Source organism: Urocitellus parryii, chromosome 3, assembly GCF_045843805.1.
Source record: "Urocitellus parryii isolate mUroPar1 chromosome 3, mUroPar1.hap1, whole genome shotgun sequence".
Classification (NCBI taxonomy): domain Eukaryota; kingdom Metazoa; phylum Chordata; class Mammalia; order Rodentia; family Sciuridae; genus Urocitellus; species Urocitellus parryii.
In genome coordinates this window covers 37,000,231-37,020,185 of record NC_135533.1, presented here as the reverse complement: position 1 = coordinate 37,020,185, position 19,955 = coordinate 37,000,231, and the positions used below count along the sequence as shown (strand labels likewise).

The 19,955-nt window shown below is 33.1% G+C and overlaps 1 protein-coding gene across 3 annotated transcripts in view; it reads right to left on the bottom strand.

Moving 5' to 3' along the window:
• The window catches only part of Phf14 (PHD finger protein 14), a 183,571-nt gene extending 166,469 nt beyond the window's left edge, over positions 1-17,102 (bottom strand). For 2 of the 3 annotated variants that reach the window (XM_026397256.2, XM_077796705.1), the window contains exons 1-4: positions 16,940-17,102; positions 16,314-16,424; positions 7,630-8,411; positions 903-1,047 (exon numbers count right to left, since the gene is read on the bottom strand). In XM_026397256.2, coding sequence (XP_026253041.1) covers positions 903-1,047; positions 7,630-8,411; positions 16,314-16,424; position 16,940 — 1,039 coding nt within the window. In that variant the 5' untranslated portion in view covers positions 16,941-17,102. Of the gene's footprint in view, positions 1-902; positions 1,048-7,629; positions 8,412-16,313; positions 16,425-16,939 lie in introns of those variants that run through there. The other variant, XM_077796706.1, reaches the window with a different exon arrangement.
• Between the last annotated feature and the right edge of the window lie 2,853 nt (positions 17,103-19,955).

The window sequence follows — 19,955 nt, the reverse complement described above, 5'->3', positions numbered from 1 at the left end:
TTATACACTAAGAAAATAATTTCTATGGCATTTATTTAGCTAGAAATAACAGTATTGGCACAACTGGCAAACTCTGAATATAGTCTGTAAATTAGGTACAGTATTCAATCAATGTTGATTTTCTGATTTTGATAATGTAAAAGAATCTCCCATTAAGAAATATACAAACACTGAAATACTAAGAGGGAGAAAACAATATTATGTCTGCAGTTTAATCTCTTAAAAATGAGGGGGGGAAATGTTGCATGAGAAAAAAGATAAAATAAAGAGAGTAAAATGAAATTTTAAGAAATTTAAGAAATCACAGTGAAAAACACATGAGAATTGTTTATATGATCCAGGTAATAATTCTGTAAGTCGGAAATTATGTCAAAGTAAAATTTTTAAGGAAAAAAAGTTTCAAAATTTATAATTATAATTAAAGAACAATTTCAATATATTATAGTAGCTCCTGTCTCAGAGTTTAAAAAATAATCTAGATCTTTCAAATTCAAAATCAAGAAGTATGACTATGAAAGAAGAAACTTAGAATCTAAGTTTTTAATAATATTCTCTATTTAACTAATATACTAGACTTTTTTCCTATTTCTAAATTTTACTTAAGAACTAAAATAAATTATATCACTAAGGAAAATATCATTACACTAGCCTTTAAAAAATACTTGTCTTCCCATATTTCTATTTTAATTATTTTTAACTAATTATTTTTAACACATTTTAAATTAAGACAATCACAAAAATAATATTCACCATGCTACAAGGATCTAGTATGTATTATTTCAACCAAATTATCATAAAATATTGTAGAAAAACCTTTGAATAGTACCAATGTAAAAGAGCTGATTTTTAGCTATTTAAACAGTATCAGCCATTTCTTTAAAAAAAGAAAAAAGAAAAATTACCTTCATGAACTGTAATGCCACAATTGTCACACTGAATTATTTCATCAGCATCCTCACTATTATCTCCAAGACAAACACAGCAAATCAGAATATGGTCCATTTTTTGAGAACTCCAGTTTTGACTCTTCTCAAGAATCAGCGAGTCCTAATATTAAAATATATCAGAAGATAATTACACTTAAAAAATAATTTTAATAAATAAAATTATCACTTTAAACTATTTTAAAACATTATTTTTGCACTTTCAAATTTATGTCACATTCTCCATTCTTTTAGTAACTTCAAAGTATGCTACATTTGAAAAGTATACCTCTTTGTCAAAGGACCCTATAAGTACCCTCTCTCTTAGTTTCCTATTTCTAAGTTCCATTATTCTCCCTCCTCTGAGAAATGAAAAAGCAAGCATGCAAATAACTTATGTGCTTTGTTATTCTGCTTTTCCCTTAAATTAAAAGAAAGGAAAATTAATTCACAAGTGATTACTAATCCTATACATGGATTTAAAAAGTATAAGAAATGGTTCCTACACTTTGGGAGTTTTTAACTCTGCCTAGGAAAGACAAGACAAACATATATGAAACAGGAAGAGATAAGTTAAAGGCAACACATAAGCAAGTATACATGTGATGGCTAAGTTATAGTCTATATACTCCATTACTTACTAGGAAATTCAGAAATTCCAGAATTATTGTACTGGGTCAATCAGAGCCTAGCTAGGCATAGCTGAATATATAGATACAAAAACATCTAAAAAAGGATCCAGGGTAACTAGCTAACATAAGAGTCAGAGTATTCTACTAAGTTTATGTCAAGAAATATCTAGTGCAAACTGGTAATAAAGACACTGGCTAGTTATAATACAAAGGAGAAAGGAAGGTTTAATAGTAGATGAATAAAAAATAAATATTCCAAAAAAATAGCAGAGTCTGCTTCTTTGAATTTAAATCTTCTGCATCATGGATTTAAACTTCAGTAAGAAAATGTTTCTTATCATATCTAATAGATTGAGCTTAACATTACATATAATAAATGATGAAACTTTGCTGTATGTATTTTATTTATGAACCTAACTATATTCAAAAATATCATTAAAAATTAGTTCCAGGGGCTAGGGTTGTGGCTCAGAGATAGAGTGCTTGCCTAGCATCCGTGAGGCACTGGGTTCAATCCTCAGCACCAGATAAAAATAAAATAAAGGTATTGTGTCCACCCACAACTAAAAAAATAAATGTTTAAAAAAAATTCGTTCCATACCATACACTCACTAAATATATTTGGTTTCATATTAGTATTTTTATATTCTTTTAAACTCTGCCAAACAATATTCAAAGGTAACATTTGGGATTTTAACAGAAGTTTTTAAGTCATTATTGAAAACACTTGAAGGTCACTACAATTATTTCAATATATTTTGTGCATAACATCTAAAATTGACCTGTAAAACAAATCAGAAAAGAATTCAAAAGTCAACAAGGAGGTAATGTCATTTCCCTTAAGAATTCTAGTGCTTCAAAATTTTATACTTTTTCCTTTTTATTAAAAAACCAAAAAAAAATAATTTGGAGTTAATAAATGGATAGCAAATAAAGGTTTAAAAAAAAAGTCCTTCAGAAAATTCACGTGTTTTATAGTACTTTGGCACAACAAACAAACAAAAACCGGCCTAAATTTTCATATCTTTAATATGCTTCCAAGATAACAGCATTTGACTTAAAAGTAAAGTAATGTTAGGTTTCATCCTCAGCTCTAATAGCTGTTGAACCATAAAAGTTGAAATTTTCCCATCTGTAAAATGAGGATAAAAAAAATCAGATCTCATGAGGCTGTTATGTGAATTAATGAAGCAATATGTAACATGAACATTTCAGGCAAATACTAGGCACTCAATAAATGTCCATTCTCTTCCTCCTTTCCTCTGCACTTCTTTATTCTTTAGGTGGTTGAAAAACAGAAATATAAACTGACAATTTATTATACTGGGGTGTCTCTTAGAACTCCAAAAGAAAATTTACAAGCCTCACAGAGCACTGCAAATTTAAATATCAGCTCTATGATAAGTCCAAAAAAGAAGTTTTTCTTAGACTATCACAATAGAGATTTTTTTAAAAATCAGACTAAGAAACAACCTAGTGAACAATCAGTTTAATAACCAAGAGGGTATTCATGTTAATGAACTCTGCCAACATTTCTCTGGTGGAATTATAACAAATTATCAGCCCTGAAAAAAATGGTTTGCTCATATGGCAAAAAGTAAATTTCTAGAGTCAGAAAAAACACCATTAATGGGTGTCTCTAATTCCTTTATTTTTTTTTTGCTCAAAAAATAGTGAATATCTAAATTATAAATCTAGACCAATTTCTTTCTGCACACACTTAGAGAAAACAAAATTAAGTGGTATTTCTGGCCTCTGATGCCCATCACGTAGATTCTTACCAGAACTGTAATGCAAAGAGAAAACTACAGTCCCACAATATTTACCTAAACAAATAGCTGGCAGACAATGCTTCAATAAGAAAATCTAAATACATCCTCCTGAAAAAAATATGATCTAACTTTTCTGTAACATATCAAATGTAGATTTAAGCACACTTATGATCAAATGAACATGAAACACAAGTTATTATTAATTTCTCTTAGCATTTTTTTTTTTGAGACAGGGTCTTGCTGTTGTTTAAGGCTTCATTAAGTCACTGAGGCTGGCCTCAAACTTGTGATCTTCCTGCCTCAGCCTCCTGAGTTGCTGGGATTACATACAGGCATGCGCCACTATACATGGCCTCTGTCAGTATCTCCCTGAAGATGGCTATCCTCTTTCAAGTTTCTAGAGAAAATAGGTAAGCTAAAATTTTTAACACAAAATTTTTATAATATGGCTTTACATAAAAATAGAAATCAGGAAAATGGGTATGGAATGGCAAGAGGGTATCACCCAAAAAATAATTCTAATAGAATAATTTAATGGAATACAATTATTATATGAAGAGAGTAAATGGGGCACTATAATAATAAATCAGAGACTACTTAATTTCACTTTTTTCCATTGGCATTTAAAATTTATTTCAAAAGTTATATTACCCAGTGTTCTCCACAGGTTTTAAATATTTTCTGTTCATTTATACATGTATTCCATAGAGATGATTGTAAATGATTATAAATGATACAATGGGCTAATATGGGGGAGCTAACATGATGGGTGCTAATGTTTAATGGAAGGAAATTCCACCATACGTCAGATTTAAAGTTTAGAAAAAATTAATATAACAAAAGCCTGACCAATCACTCTTCCTCAAAGTTTCAAAAAACATTAAATTCTTAAGACTCCCCAAAAATATTTGTACAATGTTAAAACAACTGATTTTTATCCAGGACTTAGACCAATTTGTTTTACCATGAAATCTGTAAAAAGGCAACTGATTAATAAGTAAGACATTCCAAATAAAAGCAACTATTGATAAATTTCGGCAAATTATATATATATATATATATATATATATAATTAATATATATTAATTAGCAAAAATCTGATGACAATGGCCATTAAAGGTAAGATCTTTTTATGACAAAAAAATCTATTAAGCAAAGAATATAAGGTTACATTTATAAGATAGTAATCTAAAATCCAAATTATCTCCAAAGCTAAATATTATTTAGAGTTGTTCTTCCTTTTGCCAAACAAAACAAAAAACTTCCATTTTTATTGACATGATCTTCTCTGTTACATTAATTCTCATCCAAATCTATAGTTTTAAAGTCATAAAAGTGAGTTTCTGAAAATGCTACATCGCCCTCTTCAATAAACTTACCACATAAGATTTTAGTCTACTAAAGAGAATCAAGTGAATAATCAAAATAATTGTAATGAATCTCAAATGGTTAAAGAAAAAACACTGAAAAGGACACACTATTTACTAAACACACATATCCCAAGGAGATTCTTCAGACTGTGTTAAATGCAAACAATACTCAATTCTACAGCAGCAGTCCTCAAGGTGTCACCCTGGAAACTCTCTTTCAGGGGGTCTAGGAGGTGAAGGCTGTTTTCCTTACAATGCTAGGTTTATCTGCCCTTTTCACTCCTATCATAGGTGTAGGAAGTTTTCCAGAAGCTACATGAAGAGAAACGATGTCATTAATATGACAACTTGTATACATCTGCATGTCTTGTTTTTTGAAATTTTTAAGTTCTAATTTGAAAGAGTAAATATCAACAGATATAATCTAAACAAATAATAATAGGGTTCTTCAATAATTTTTAAGAGTATAAAGGGGTCCTGAGACCAAAATACTTATGAGAACCACTGCTCTACAGTATTTCAGGGCCTAAAGGCACAGATATGTTAAGGCATTACCAACAATAGTTATAAAGGGCCCTGCTCAAAAAAATGTTAAGTTCCCCTAAGAAAATTCAAAATTGTGAAAATTTCAGGACATCATTTACATACAAATGATGGCCACAAACACTTCTCTAAAAATGCACTTGACACAGCAGCCAAGAAAAATCTATCTGCATATAAACTAAATATAGTATTCTATTTTATATTTCTAAAGACACATCTTCAGCTATCTCTACTACAAAATGGTATCTGAAAACTTAAAACTAAAAGCAGAGAAAAATAAAACTTCAAATACCAAATATGTATTTATTAACTATCTAATGCATATTTAGCAATTATAACTTCCTAAGACAACCAGGAAAACGAAGACATAAGCAGTGGCTATAAGGCAATAGGGATTAACTTCAGTCATCTTTTTTACAAAATCAGTATCATATGAATAGAAAATTCAGTAGTATAAGTAATAGTCTACATTGACTAGTTTTTTAATTTAACTTTAATGCCTAGTTTGAATGACATAATTTAAATAGAACTAGAATCATCGAAAATTTGAGGGGCAAACACTGTTATCAAACTTTTAGGTAGAATGTTAGTCTAAGAGAAATTAACTTTATAAATTCTTTTACTTGGGCGCATCTCCAAGATGTGCTTTAGAATTTCATTCCTGAATTGTCTTTAGAGACTATTAATCTAAACCTATAAGGTCTCTTCTACTAGGAAAAACAAAAAACCAGAACAGCACATGTGGTGTTTAAATGCAACATAATATAAAATCTCTTAAGCAACAGGTTATGAATTACAGGTTATTAACAGAGTATATATACACTTTATATAGCAAATTTCTAAATATATGTAGGTATCCCTCATACCTTACCATAAATCTAATCCACATTGCCTCTAGCATTAGCCAGACTACTTTTGTGAATATAAATATAATATAAAAATTAAGCAAAGAAGAGATATTGGAAAAAGGAAACTTATTGAGTAGACAAAAATGAGTATTAAATATTAGAAAATAAACTGAATGTGTGTCTAAATTAAATATTAACAATTAGATTTCCATACTTCTACTCCTCTAAAACAGCATTATTAATATGAAACAGCTTATGCCATACCATTAAAAAATACTATGCTGCAATAACCCAAATGACAATTCTCCTTTCCCTAAAGATAAGATTTAGAATAGCACTGGAGGAAGGCAACATTCTTCATAGAAAAATGAGCAACCTAGAAGTTAAGCAATGTTTATAATACAACATAAAAGCTGCAGTTTCATCTTCACTAACATATAACGGCTGATAGCTTGCTGAACATTATTTTGTAAAAAAATCACCAAATCTTACATTAAATTTAATTAAAAATAATCACTGCTATGTAAACCTTCTGTAAGCAGAAAAATGTGAAGAAACATATAAAGCATAAAGAGAAAATTTACAATTTAAGCTACTTCAGTGATATGAAAAAAATAAGTATTTGGTAAAGAAGTAAACTTTGATGACTATAAACACATTAACAGAAATGACAGAATTAATTATTATAGTTATACATGTGATGTAACAGATACATCTACATGTAAGACAACAACTCAATCTTTCTTTTGAAGAAAAACATATACATAAACACACAGACAAAGAGACACAAATGTGTTTGACTGAAGAATCTTGAATGTTGCATCTCTGGACCCAATGCATAAACCTAACTTTCAGTAGTAGAACTTCAAGTGGAAGAACTGTCATTACTGTAGTTTTATGATAGGAAAATTTGTTCTATGATGGAAATGTTTGGGTTTTTTTTCCTCTCATTTCTTTGCAGAGATTATTTATTCACTAAATGTATGTAAGCACACTTCATATTTACTCCCATATAGCCCAAAGATCTGGTAACTACACTGATGATGGGTGCTACAACTGATAAAAGAAACTTTAAAATGAATTTTTAGAGCCTGAGAAAATAATTATGCTGCTTTTTGTCCTGCTCTAAAGTATTCTAAAGACCTGCATTTTTATGTGGATATGAACAAAACTAAGTAGGAAAAAAATGACCTTTTTTTCCATAATCCACTCAGCACCATCCAACAGTCCTATGAACAAAAGGGAGAGGGGATAAAAAAATGGGAATGGAAATCATCATTTCCCAAGTTTACAATTAAAAAAATTTTCTCTAAATGTTTCTCCTTGATGACGGAGATTGTGAGCTCCTTGAGAACGGTGACAAATAGTAGAAAGTCAATAGAGTTTTGTTGATCAAATGAATAAATGCTATAATTAGGAGGCTCATTCACTCCCACAGTTAAATAGAATTTCAAGGAAGCCAACTTAATATAATGAGTGATTTAGAGAAGAATCCCCTTTTCCCCAGACAGACAGATATCATAAAAATTGGGTGGATCTACCTCATTACTCTTGCTTTGAGATAGTGTCAGGCTATCATTGGTCAGTTCCTCATCATCAGCACTGTTTCTGCTAAGAACTTTACTCTTCTTCTTCTTGCAACCCCCTTCGCTAGCAGGGCTGCTATGGTCTTCATCATTGCCCTCATCATTCTCATCTTCATCGCTTCCACTTCCCTCATCTTCATCATCCTCATTGTCTCCATCACTCCCCTCTTTCTGAGATGCTGATCTCCCTTTCCTCTTTACTACAGTAGGTCGCCAGTCATTATCATCTTCACTGTCATAGTCATCCATGTCATTCAGCTCTTCCATGGAGACAAAATCCAAAAGTGGTCGGTTTCGACGAAGATTCCACTTTTTTGGCTCACTGACTTGTTCCTCTGCAGTAGAGGTCGTTGTGGGGGCAGAAGGGGATGCATTAACAGCAGGAGGACTTGTGGCTGGTGTAGTAGCCACAGCAGAAGCAGCCACAGTATCAGATACTGTTGTTTTTTCTTTTTCTCTCTCTTTCTCTTTATCCTTCTCTTTCTCTTTTTCCTTTTCTTTGTCCTTTTTCTTTCTAGGCCTTTCTCCATTTTCTTCTTCATCCTTCTTTTCCATTTTAATTAACTGTTTGTCAGATGACAGTATTTCTTCCTCTGCAGAATTTTTAAGTTGTTCTTCTTTGACTTTAATATCGTCATTCAGCTCTTCCTCTAAATTATTTTCCTCAGAATCACTACAGGAACCTTCTCCACTGTCCTTTGAAGGATCTTCACTTCCATTACCACTCCCTTCAGAATCTGTTGAAAATATGAGAAAAAAAAAACCACACATATGTATATACATACACACACACACACACAACGCTGACACAAATGAAACCACCAAAATTTGTGAATAACTTGTAAAACAATATAAACAAATTTAAGTCAAAGAATGGTAGACATTCCCAACCTGATTAAATAATAAATCAATGAAGTTGATATAATGGTTTTAATTCAATAAATATAGCACTAATGAAGATGAATATATGTAATTATAAATTGAAATATACTTTAAAAAGAGGAGCTCTATTTTGTGTCATATTTATTTATTTATTTACTTATTTTGTGCTCTCTCTATATATATATACATATATATAAACTCATTTATTTCATACCATACTTGGTATCCCAGAGGCAATACTTTTCTAAAGTAAAAGTACTTTTTTTTAAATTGGGCCCTTGATTTTAACTGAATGATAATATTATGTAGACAAAATTCTTCTTCCCTTACATCTTCCTTTTATAAACTATATGGACTTACAAGTAGCAAAAGTGTCACATCCAAAACAAAATAAATGTGATCCCCCAAAGTTTTGTTTCACTTATTTTCCCTTTACTTAGCAAAATAAGCATAGATATGTATATGTCAACTTGTATCACATCCCTGACAGACCAAATCAATTTTAGATCAAGTACACAGATCAAGACAATAGCAATGGCACAGAAAATGGAAACTGAAAAAGAGATTATCAATTTTCCTGCTTTTTAAGATGCTATCTGTAATAATAAAAGAAGTCACCTAAACTTTCAAAAATTCTAGGCCCTAGAAAGGAAGTAACTGATGAATAAATGAATCCATCCTAGAAATGAACCATCATGATAGTTACTGAAAAGATAAGCAGTAAACAACAAAGTGCTCTTACAGACCTATAAGCTTTCTAGTAAGTTTCTTCCATTCTTGCCTAGGGCAGCCAAGTCCCCAGTCCAGCACTCCTTCATAACTGTCTAATCCTCTTTTCACCCAATCAAATAAATAAAAATCTAAAATATTTAAAGGGAACGATAAAAGGAAGTGGGAAATAGGAGGAGAAAGAGTTTACACCAAAGGAAAATGAATTGTTTGTGCCTAAAACTAAGAAAACAGTAATGATGAATTAGTGAAAAAAGTCAGCATTTCCACACCATTTGAATTCCTATGAACCCAACTTGCCTTAGTCTCTATAATTAACTGGGCATTAAAGGTGAAAGAAGTTGTCTGCAATTAGCATCTGGTATCTAAAGCACCTGAGAAGCACTATACAAACGACTGATAAAAATATCCTGCAAATACTCCATTTATGTATAATATGTTAAAGTGCATTCTACTATCACGTATAACTAATTAGAACAAATAAAAAATACATACAAAAAAAAACCCTCACGAAATTGAAAACAATTCAAATTGTAAAATGCGTTTCTGGTCACAATGAGTTAAAACACATGTCTTCAAAAATTAAAAAAATAAAAAGCAACAAATGTTAACTGACCTTATGAAATCAATATCAATCTCAAGATTATCATGTAAGTATGTACAACTTACTCAGGAATATTCTGAAAAACACCCATCTTAAACAATCTTGCATATAATATCATAAACAAGCAATACCTTGAAGATTAACAATTCCCTATTTCAAAGCTTTAGAGCCAGATGTCTTTTAAATTTCAGAATTTTGTAGATTTTAGAAGGGTGGCATGGCATACATACCATATACTCCCAATGAGGTCTATGTTATTGTCCTATAATCTATTACAATATTTCTCCGGCACAGAGAATAAATACCTGCAGGATATGAGAAATAAATACTCCAAATGATCTGTTGTTTTGCCATTAAATAAGGTTGTGCCAAATTTAGTAAATACTTTTGGATTTTTTTAGTTTCTTGGATTTTAAAGAGTATAGGCCTGATATCACTAACAAATAAGTGACTTCTATTCAGTCCAAGAATTTTACAAATAATTAACAAAGTTCAACCCAACCTACCAAGAAGAATCATCTCTGGTATAAAAAACAACCAAAACTTCTAGATGTTTTTAAATTGTCATCCAATAAATAATAACCAGAGTTGACTAAACACTTCAAAGGCAAAGAAGGAATTCTTTTGCATGTTAACTAAGGAAAATTCAAACATGAAAAGGTACTATTCTTCTAGATCAATTTTCTAGAAGTCTTTTCAGCAAAAAAAAATCCAATGTTAGACACAAAAGTGAAGATTAACTGGCACAGAAGTATGGATACCTGATCAAAACTGAGACCAATCCAACTTTGCTATTACTTGTTAAATGTTACAAAATGTCAGGGATTTTTGTGAATTTGTTTTCTTTTCCATTGCCAATGCCAATTATTAATTACTTTTAAATGTAGAGGTACACTGATACACTTTGATTTTGTTTTTGTTTTGTAATCAAAAAAATTTTTTTAAAAATTAAAATTTTTGCCAGGTGCAATGGCACAAGCCTATAATCCCAGCAGTTCAGGAGGCTGAAGCAAGAGGCTGAGGCAGGAGGATCACAAGTTCAAAGCCAGCCTCAGCAAAAGAAAGGCACTAAGCAACTCAGTGAGACCCTGTCTCTAAATAAAATACAAAATAGGGCTGAGGATGTGGCTCAGTGGTCGAGTGCCCCTGAGTTCAATCCCAGTACCAAAAAAAAAAATAAAATTTTTATAATATTTTATATTTTTTAATACATTATTAGAAGAATATGAAATATTTCCATAGATTGAAATCCCAGTAGCATGTCCAACCCTTTATTCACCAAACATAACACATTACTCATACTCCAACTGCAGGGATCAGAAATATATCAAATTTTATCTTTCTTTGATATCTGAAAAATAACTTCTTCATCTGATTACTCATCACTTCTTTTTGGTACATATGCACTTCAGGGATGGATATAAACAGTATTTATAAGCACAGATGGGTAATTGCAAGAAAACAAGATCCTTGGTTGCCTATATTTTTAGAGGGTGAAAAGAAAAAATTTCCTACAAAATCAAAGAACAACTCTATGACATGTTCCAAATCTATCATCCCTATATGTCCTACACCAAAAAAAGAAATAATAGCGTGAAGAAATAAGAAATGAGCCAGATATGTCAAATAAAGCTACTCAGGCATAAGGACAGAGTTAATTTCAAGTCTACAATAAACTTTTTGCATCACATTTAAAAAATTTTAAGTTGAAATCCTATTTCCCATTTGGTTAACTAAAAAGTAACCTTTTTTAAATACACGTCAGAATCTCTCCAAAGAACAGCTATTTCAACTAACAGACCATTGAGGAATTTTAACAGAATTTAATAAATGAAATTTCAAGAATCCCTTCATAATATTCAATAATAAAATTAAAACTATTTTAACTAATGACAATCATCAATACCATTACAACCAATGCTTAAGTTTTGCTCATAATAAATATAAACAATAAAAGCATTACGTTTCAATTCAGAGATTTAATTTTGCAATATAAATAATCCTTTTATTCAATTTCATCAACCTCATTCTATTCATCAAGACACTGCAACAGGAATTAGTATCATAAGTATATATAATAGACAACAGATCACTATGTATTACTTATTCAGAATTACCATCTTAGAGGTATCTTTTACTAGTTCTGTCTGTCTCTTAATACAGCTCATCCTTTACTCCTGACTCTAGTTCCAGCTGTGTCATCTTACCTTTTCTAGGTAAACCAAATCCAGTGATTATGAAGTGGGGACAATTTTTCCCCAGAGGATATCTGCCAATGTCTGGTGCCACTGGAGACAATGGTTGCCAGGGACAGGTAGAGAAGACATTATGTGTGTTCATCTAGTAAAGGACAGCAATGCTGCCAAATATCCTACAATGTATAGGATAGGCCTCCATAATAAGGAATCAACCAACACAAAATGTCAACAGGGCTAAGTTTGAGAAACCTTCATAGTATATAAGGTCTGAATATGACCTCATGAGACTTTTATGGGTTTATCTCTCCTACTGTTCCTTTACTCAGTCCTTGTCCATAAACATAAAATGACATTTCCAAACCTCCACATCTTTAACATTTAATGTTTCCTTCACCAAGACTGCTGTCTATCTAAATCTTCTCTTTCAGTTCATGGATCAACTTTTATCTCAGTGAAACTGTTCTACATCTAAAATAATCTCATTTCCTCTTAAAGACCTGAACTACACAAATCAATCATCATCCTTTGTGTCATCTACTATTTTATTTGATTATTCTAATAGAATTACTATTTTGTTGTGAATTCACCATAATGTCTAGCTAAGGGTTAAACAAACTACAGGTGGTCAATGAATATGTCTTGATTCAAACTATAACACAAAGCAAAATACAAGTCTCAATCTGACTCTCATAGTTAAACTATTTTCTGTCAATACAGTCTAACTAAACTAAGCATGAATCAAGAAATAAAGTTAAGCTAGGCATGGTGGCTAATGCCTGAAATCCCAGCGACTCAGGGAGCTAAGGCAGGAATCACAAATTTGAGGCCAGCCTAAGCAACTTATCAAGGATCTCAGCAACTTAGTGAAATTCTGTCACGAAATATGAAATAAAAAAGGCTGGAGATGTGGACAGTGATAAAGCATCCCTGGATTCAATCCCCATATCAAAAAAAAAAAAAAAAAAAAAAAGGAAGAAAGCTAAGCATTCTACTCTGTGTGCTAAGTACTTTGGATGGGTGAATGGTGGGGGAGGAAGCCAGGACACGCTGTTGCTAGTTTGTCTTCTTTCATTTAGAACACTCTATTTATATAGTAAATAAATATAAGCAGTCTCATACCTGTCCCCAGTCCTAGACCCCAGTCTCAAATACAACCACTTTGACTAAGTTGAAGCATGAAATCAGTCATCAATAGTAACTGTATTAGATCTATAAAACTGGGAATTTCATATGGTTCCACCTAACATTTCTACATATGGTTCTTATGGTGGCTATATTACCTGTTTTAAGATGAATTCATTTTAAATGTTATTTACTTTGTCAATAACCACTTGCCAATCTTATTGGCAGGTCATGCTATAGCAACTGTTGGGTTTTTTTTTTTTTCCTTTTTTTATCATCTGAGAAACACATGAGTGAAAGTATGTTTAGCTTCAAGGATGTTAGTAACCTTTTAGAATTTTTGATATTTATTCTTTTATTTCCCACGTTTTTGATTGGTGTAGTTTAGCTGGACACATGGATGGGATTTGTTGTTACATATTTGTATATGCACACAATATTGGTATTCATTCTTAAAGCCTAAAAGAAATACAAAAAGTTTTATAATCAGAATTTCAGATTTTAAGATGAAAATATGGAGAAATTGATGCAGAGTACAGTTAGTAAAAACTGAAGCCAATCAATCTAACCATTTTAAGATTAAGTCTAAAGAAGTCAGCAGTTCACTCAATAAGTCATTTCTAGATGTCATGAAAAGAAAGACTTAGCCAGACATAATGTTAGCTACTGTCTCTCCACTTCTAGTTTAATTTCCTATTTATAAGTTGGGCTGGGATTCCACAACTTGGACATGTGCAAAACATCTAGGGTCTTTTTTCTTATAAGAGTCTAATAAATGAAGTACCTCAGGAAGAGAACAGAAAAGAATCGAAGTGGAAGCAACGGTAATCTAGAGTAAGACATCACCTCAGCTATGGGGAATGTCAATGCACCTAAACCAAAAGGGGAAAAGACAATTCAATTTGTGTTGACTATTAAATATTTTAAACAAAATTATTTTCTACTAATTTCCCTTTTACAATAATATATGAGGAACTAAATAGAGAAATTTGTGTCCTTAGATCACAAATTTAAACTCCCCAGGAGCCAGGGAGGTAGGAAGGTGAACCATGAGTGCAACACACTAGTACTATGTGACAAGAAAAAACAGAAGATATATATGAGCACTTTTAGGAGATATATATATCAGCCTAACAAAACTCATCCTATCATGTTTCACAAATAATATTTCCCTTCAACTATGATTAGGGTTTAACAAAGTCAGGAAAATCTACTTAAGTTTGATACCACAAATTATTTTGCTAAAGAAGTTTATGTTTGATAAAGATTGTTTCATCCCTTGTAAAGAAAAATAATACCTGAGAGAGACTCCATTTCAATAAACAAAAAGAAAAAAGTATCTATAATATCAGTATTTATTGTCACAGAAATATTAAGAAATACTTAAGCTCTGGACTTTATCCCACAATAATATTCAAAGAATTGACTAAGTCCTAACTTTCTGAGAGCTAATCATTTTTGTCAGTTTTCAACCTGGTTAACAAGCAAAACTATACTCTAGCAGGAATATTTTTATCTGTCAAGAGCTTCACAAAGAGAAGACAGTTGGATTTTATCTACTTTCCCTTTTTTTTTTTTTTTTGAAAGTACTAAATATTAGAGACTCAACTAATTGGGAGATAAAGTTTTAAAAAGTGAATAGAGATAAACTTAACAACTTTTAATTGTTGGGAGTGAACTCAATTAGTAACCAGGATATCCAAATGCTGTTAGTTCAAGATTACATCTATCCACTCTTGGGATCTAAACAGTGAAAAGAGTGCAAATTCTGAAGTCAATTCTTTACTGCCTGAGTGATCTCAGATGTTCTTTAAACTCAGTACAACAATTACCTATAAAATAATACCTCCTTCACCCTTCACAGAATCATCATAAAAATTAAATTAGATACGCAAACAAAAAGTTCTCACAATGCAAATGCTAATGCTATTCAAGTAATTCATAGCAATGTAACTCAACAAAACCTAATTTCATCCCTTTTGTCATACCTAGCAGAAAAAATAAAAAATTTAAAAATCAGAGGAAAGGAGCAAGATATGCCTAGGCAAAGTAAACTTTCTGGAAGGATAGCTAAAAACTATTAAAGGGATTGAACGTGTGTTTAGTTCAATGAGAAAGTGCTTGCCTTGCATCTAAGAGGCCCAAAAAGGAAAGAAAAAAAGTGTCAAAGGGGGGAAATTGAAATAACTTTTATTTTTCACTTTATCTAAACTTCTATCAAAAGGGGCAGATTGCAAATAACTTTTATAATCTCTTCCATTTAGAATACTTTGTTTCTAAAATTCCTTCTATCAAAACTTCATGACACAATGAACAAAAGCATACTTTTGTTTTCCAAATCTTGTACAGTATGAATACATGACCTTCTTAAATTTTGTTTTTAAAATCACTAAATATAATGAACGAACAAGAATTTATGCTTTATACCTGAAAGATTTTTTTAAATATTTTTTTAGATGTGTAGACCTTTATTTTATTCATTTACATAAACTTCGTGCTGAGAATCAAACCCAGTGCCTCACACATGCTAGGCAAGCGCTCTACCACTGAGCCACAGCCTCAGCCCCATATACCAGAAAGATTTCTGAAAGGAAGACTCCACAAGGTCCAGCTACAATTTTTAGAACAGTTTTCTATCTGGTCAATTTTATTCTTATAAGAGAGCTAACAGAAAAAAGCAAATCTCCCCTCACAGCAAGCAAAGAGAGTTGAAAAGAACCCTGTGCTGAGCTATTCACAGTCAGCATTACTCTTATGGTATTATTCTACTTTTGTTTATCTCTAGACGTTTTCCTCTGTCCATAAAATAAACATACATATATTTTAGATGTAGAAAAAATGGAAATGCTTTTGACCCTTGGAAAAAGTCCTTCCCTGCCTGTTCACTATCTTTGTATAAGTATTAAGGAAAACAGAAGCAAGATAGGATCTACTGACAGGATCTTGGGGAAATGTGGAAAATTAAATGGACAAAATAAATTATGTGCTTTCACTTTAAATCGGCAATTTAATCAAAAATTGATTCTTTTTTTAAAAAAAAAAAAGTCTAAAAATAAGTCCAACTCTAGAAAGCTGGGAAAGGGAAAAAGAAAGGAAGCATTTACCTGAAGCATCTCCAACTTTAAAATCACTGTCATCTGAACTATCATAATCAAGAGCTTCTAGGAGAGAAGCTGCCAAAGGCTTCACCTGCCTCCTCTTGGAGCTGCGATCCACTGTCAAGAGAAAAACATGACATTGTCATTCATCATCACACCAAACACGGGCGAGAGCTGTGATGTTGAGGGAAGATAAGGAAAACTTCGTGCAGGGAATCTTTGTCTACCGTCTGGGCAATTGGCGTCAGGGAAAGGTAGGAGTGGGGAAGAGAGCTGCGGAGGGCTTCAGCCCACTAAGGTGAGCTGCTAAAATGAGCATCTCCAGCCCCGGGGTGCGTCCAACGCCAGTTCAGGCCGGCCAAAATCCAAGCTGACCCTCTCCTTACACAACTTATAAAGAGGTTTCTGCGACTCACTAGCAATTCCTCATTAAAATACTGTAACAGTCAACAGAAAACGCCAAGCCCAGGGAATAAACACGGGTTCATTCCTAAGGACTGGGGAGGGTAGCTTCCAAGAACCGTCCAGGATCCAGCGGTTCCCGCCCACCCCCTCCCAGCTCTCCCAAAGCCCTGACTGATAGAAGGGCTGAAACGGGTCTCTCTTCCCACAGAGGCCTCGGATACACTTACTAAGGAATCCGTGAAGTGGTCGTTTGGAGGATACCTAGGGAGAGGCTGCGGGACCACAGGAGCCCAGTCACCGCCGAGGTCGGGGACTGGGGCGACGGAGACAAGTCAGAAAGATGCCACTTAAAATCGGCGGCGCCGATTTTACAGGGACGCTCCCAGGAGCAGCCCCACCTTCACTCCCGCCCCCCCCGCCCCCCAGTTCTAGCCCGGCCCCCGCTACTGGCGCCCCCTCCCACGATGCTCCCTGGCCAGAGGCGCCCTCCGGCCCAGGCAGCGCGGCCAACACGGTGGCCCTGGGGAGTTAACTTCCCCCGGTTAAAACCAGTAGAAAAAAATAAAATAAAGAAAATCTTTATTAGCCTGCACCAGAAGCAACAAAAGACCCACAACTTGCACAGTCTGAGAAAGACTGCCTGAAACAATAGGGAAAGCAACGACCCGGATACAGCTCTGAGAAGAAGGAAGTGAAAACGCAAGGGTAACTGCGGCCCAGAGACCAACAGGAGCTGAGAGCGCGTGCGCTGTCCTCTCAGCCGCGCTCCCTCCCAGGATATAGGAGCCGAAAAGAGCCGAGTCCAGCCGAGTAGTGCCGAACAGAAGAGAGCACGCTTAGACTCCGTAAGGCTCCGCCTATAGCCCCTAGGCCCCGCCCACCCTGAACCTAGTCTTGCCTCTCAATCCAAATCATGGGAGACCAACTCCTGTTTCTGGTCTTTGGTATTTAAGGATTTATTTGGAGTAAACTTAGAACAAAAAGACGTTTGCTGCCTTAACCCTCTACCAAAAACCATAAGTGATACAGCTACACTACCTGCTACGTCAATAAAGAGTATCTTGGAACATGCAAAAGATTATTTATTACAAAAGGGTAACACAAGAATCATGAGACCTTGCTTAATTGCTGCTGTGAAAATTATTAATCAAACCGAGAAAAAAAGTTTATTTAATTATATTATATTCATTATATATATTGAACTGTGGACCATCATTTCCACATAAAGTAAACTCAGTACTTAACTTTGCTAAGAGAAAAAAGAAAGAATACATGCAAGGGAAAAATTCCTTCTCAAAAGTATAGTGTATATTTTCTTAGAATATATGTCTACATGAATGTCTTGAATCCACTTAGGAAACTTATTTTTCAAGATAAATGTTTAAACCCATAAAAATATAAAGACAATATGTACAACCAGTCTTTGAACCATTTCAAATGTCACATTTATTCTCAAACATGTTAACATGTTTTTAAATGATATTAAAGGTTAGAATTTGAAGCAGTTTTAACAGTTATTTTAAAATATCTATATCAAGGGTAGAAAAAGTTTTGGATGAAGGTGATTCAGTTCATTCAAATATACTTTAAATGGCAATGTTCGTAGCATGCAAAATACAGTGTTATAAAAGACTAAATTTACAGGAATCAAATCATATAATACAGTGGTGGAGCTTATTCTTTAAAGAAACATGTTAAATTATTTTGCAAAAGTAAATTAGAATTGTTCTGGGGGGCTGTAGCTCTGTGGTAAAGCACTTGCCTAGTGTGAGGCACTGGATTTGATCGTCAGCACCACATAAAAATAAAAATACTGTGTGTCCACCTACAACTAAAAAAATATTTAAAAACAAAAAAGAAAACTGGAAATTAATTGTGTAATATTAAACTCAAACAATATTTAGTAAATACTTATATGTAGCAATTTATAGGATGTAACTTCTGCAATAGTTATTGTGTTTTCTTTGCCAGAGCTTAAGGTAAAGTTGAAGATTTAGTTCGGTAAATTACTGTATATTGTGTAAAGCTTAAGGGAAAAAAAAAAAGTACACACGCTAATACTGGAGGAAGCACTCAGGAAAAGCATCCTGTAGAAAATTATATTTACAGACATAAAGTATCTGAATTAGTCAGAGAAGCAGGGAAATGAGACAGATGTTCCAAACCAAGGAAAGGATATATGCAAGTGCACAGGGCTAAGAGAACCTATTGAAACTGAGTATCTGATTGGTACATAAAGATGTTGAAAAAAAATAAAGAAAGAAAAAGAAATAAAATTTCAACATTGGAAATTTGGGATGTATTTTTTGACAAGGTTTGGATCTGAATTCAGAGAGGACCCTATTACCAGTAGAATATGAGATATTGGCCAGGCACAGTGGCACACCCCTGAAATTCCAGTCACTTGGGATGCGGAGGCAGTAGAATCACAAGTTCAAGGCCAGCCTCAAATATTTAGTGAGACCTTGTCTCAAAATAAAAAAATAAAAGGGACCAGGGATAATGTAGTTCATTGATAGAATGCCACTAAGATTCATTCTCTAGTACTGCAAAACAAGAAAAATAATCAAAAGTGAAATAATTCAACCATAAAGAAGAATGATATTACATGATTTTCAGGAAAATGGGTGGAACTTGAGACCATTATATTAAGCAAAATAAAGCCAAATTCAGAAAGTCAAGGATCATATGTTTTCTCTCATATGTGGAAGCTAAAGGGGAAAAAAATAGGTAAAAAAAAAAAAAAAAAGAAAGAAAGTGCGGGTTGGGGGGAGGGGAGAAGGAGGGGTCTTATGAAAGAAGATCCATACAATAGAGGAAAGGAAGAGAAGGAGAGAAGAGCAGAGGAAAGTAAGATACTGGAGAAGGAAATGGACCAAATTATATTGTTACATTGTGCATTTACCAAAATTTAATAACAAATCACCCTATTGTGTATAATTATAATGAGCCAATAAAAAGTATGGGAACAAAAAGAAGCAATGAGAAATAAATGGGCCGGCTGGGCTGGGCTGGGGTAACAGCTTTAACAGCCTTTGAGAAATTTGAGAATAATGAAAAACTCAAGAGTTTTAAATTCTTGGCTTGTCCCCAAAAATGAAGAATTTCTTTGATTGCTCAAAAACAGGATTTCTCAATTTTTATAATATGGGTGTTTGGGGCCAGATAATCTGTTCGTGGAAGGCTGTCCTGTGCTTTATAGGATATTCCAGCTTCTCTTGCCTCTACCCACTATATTCCAAT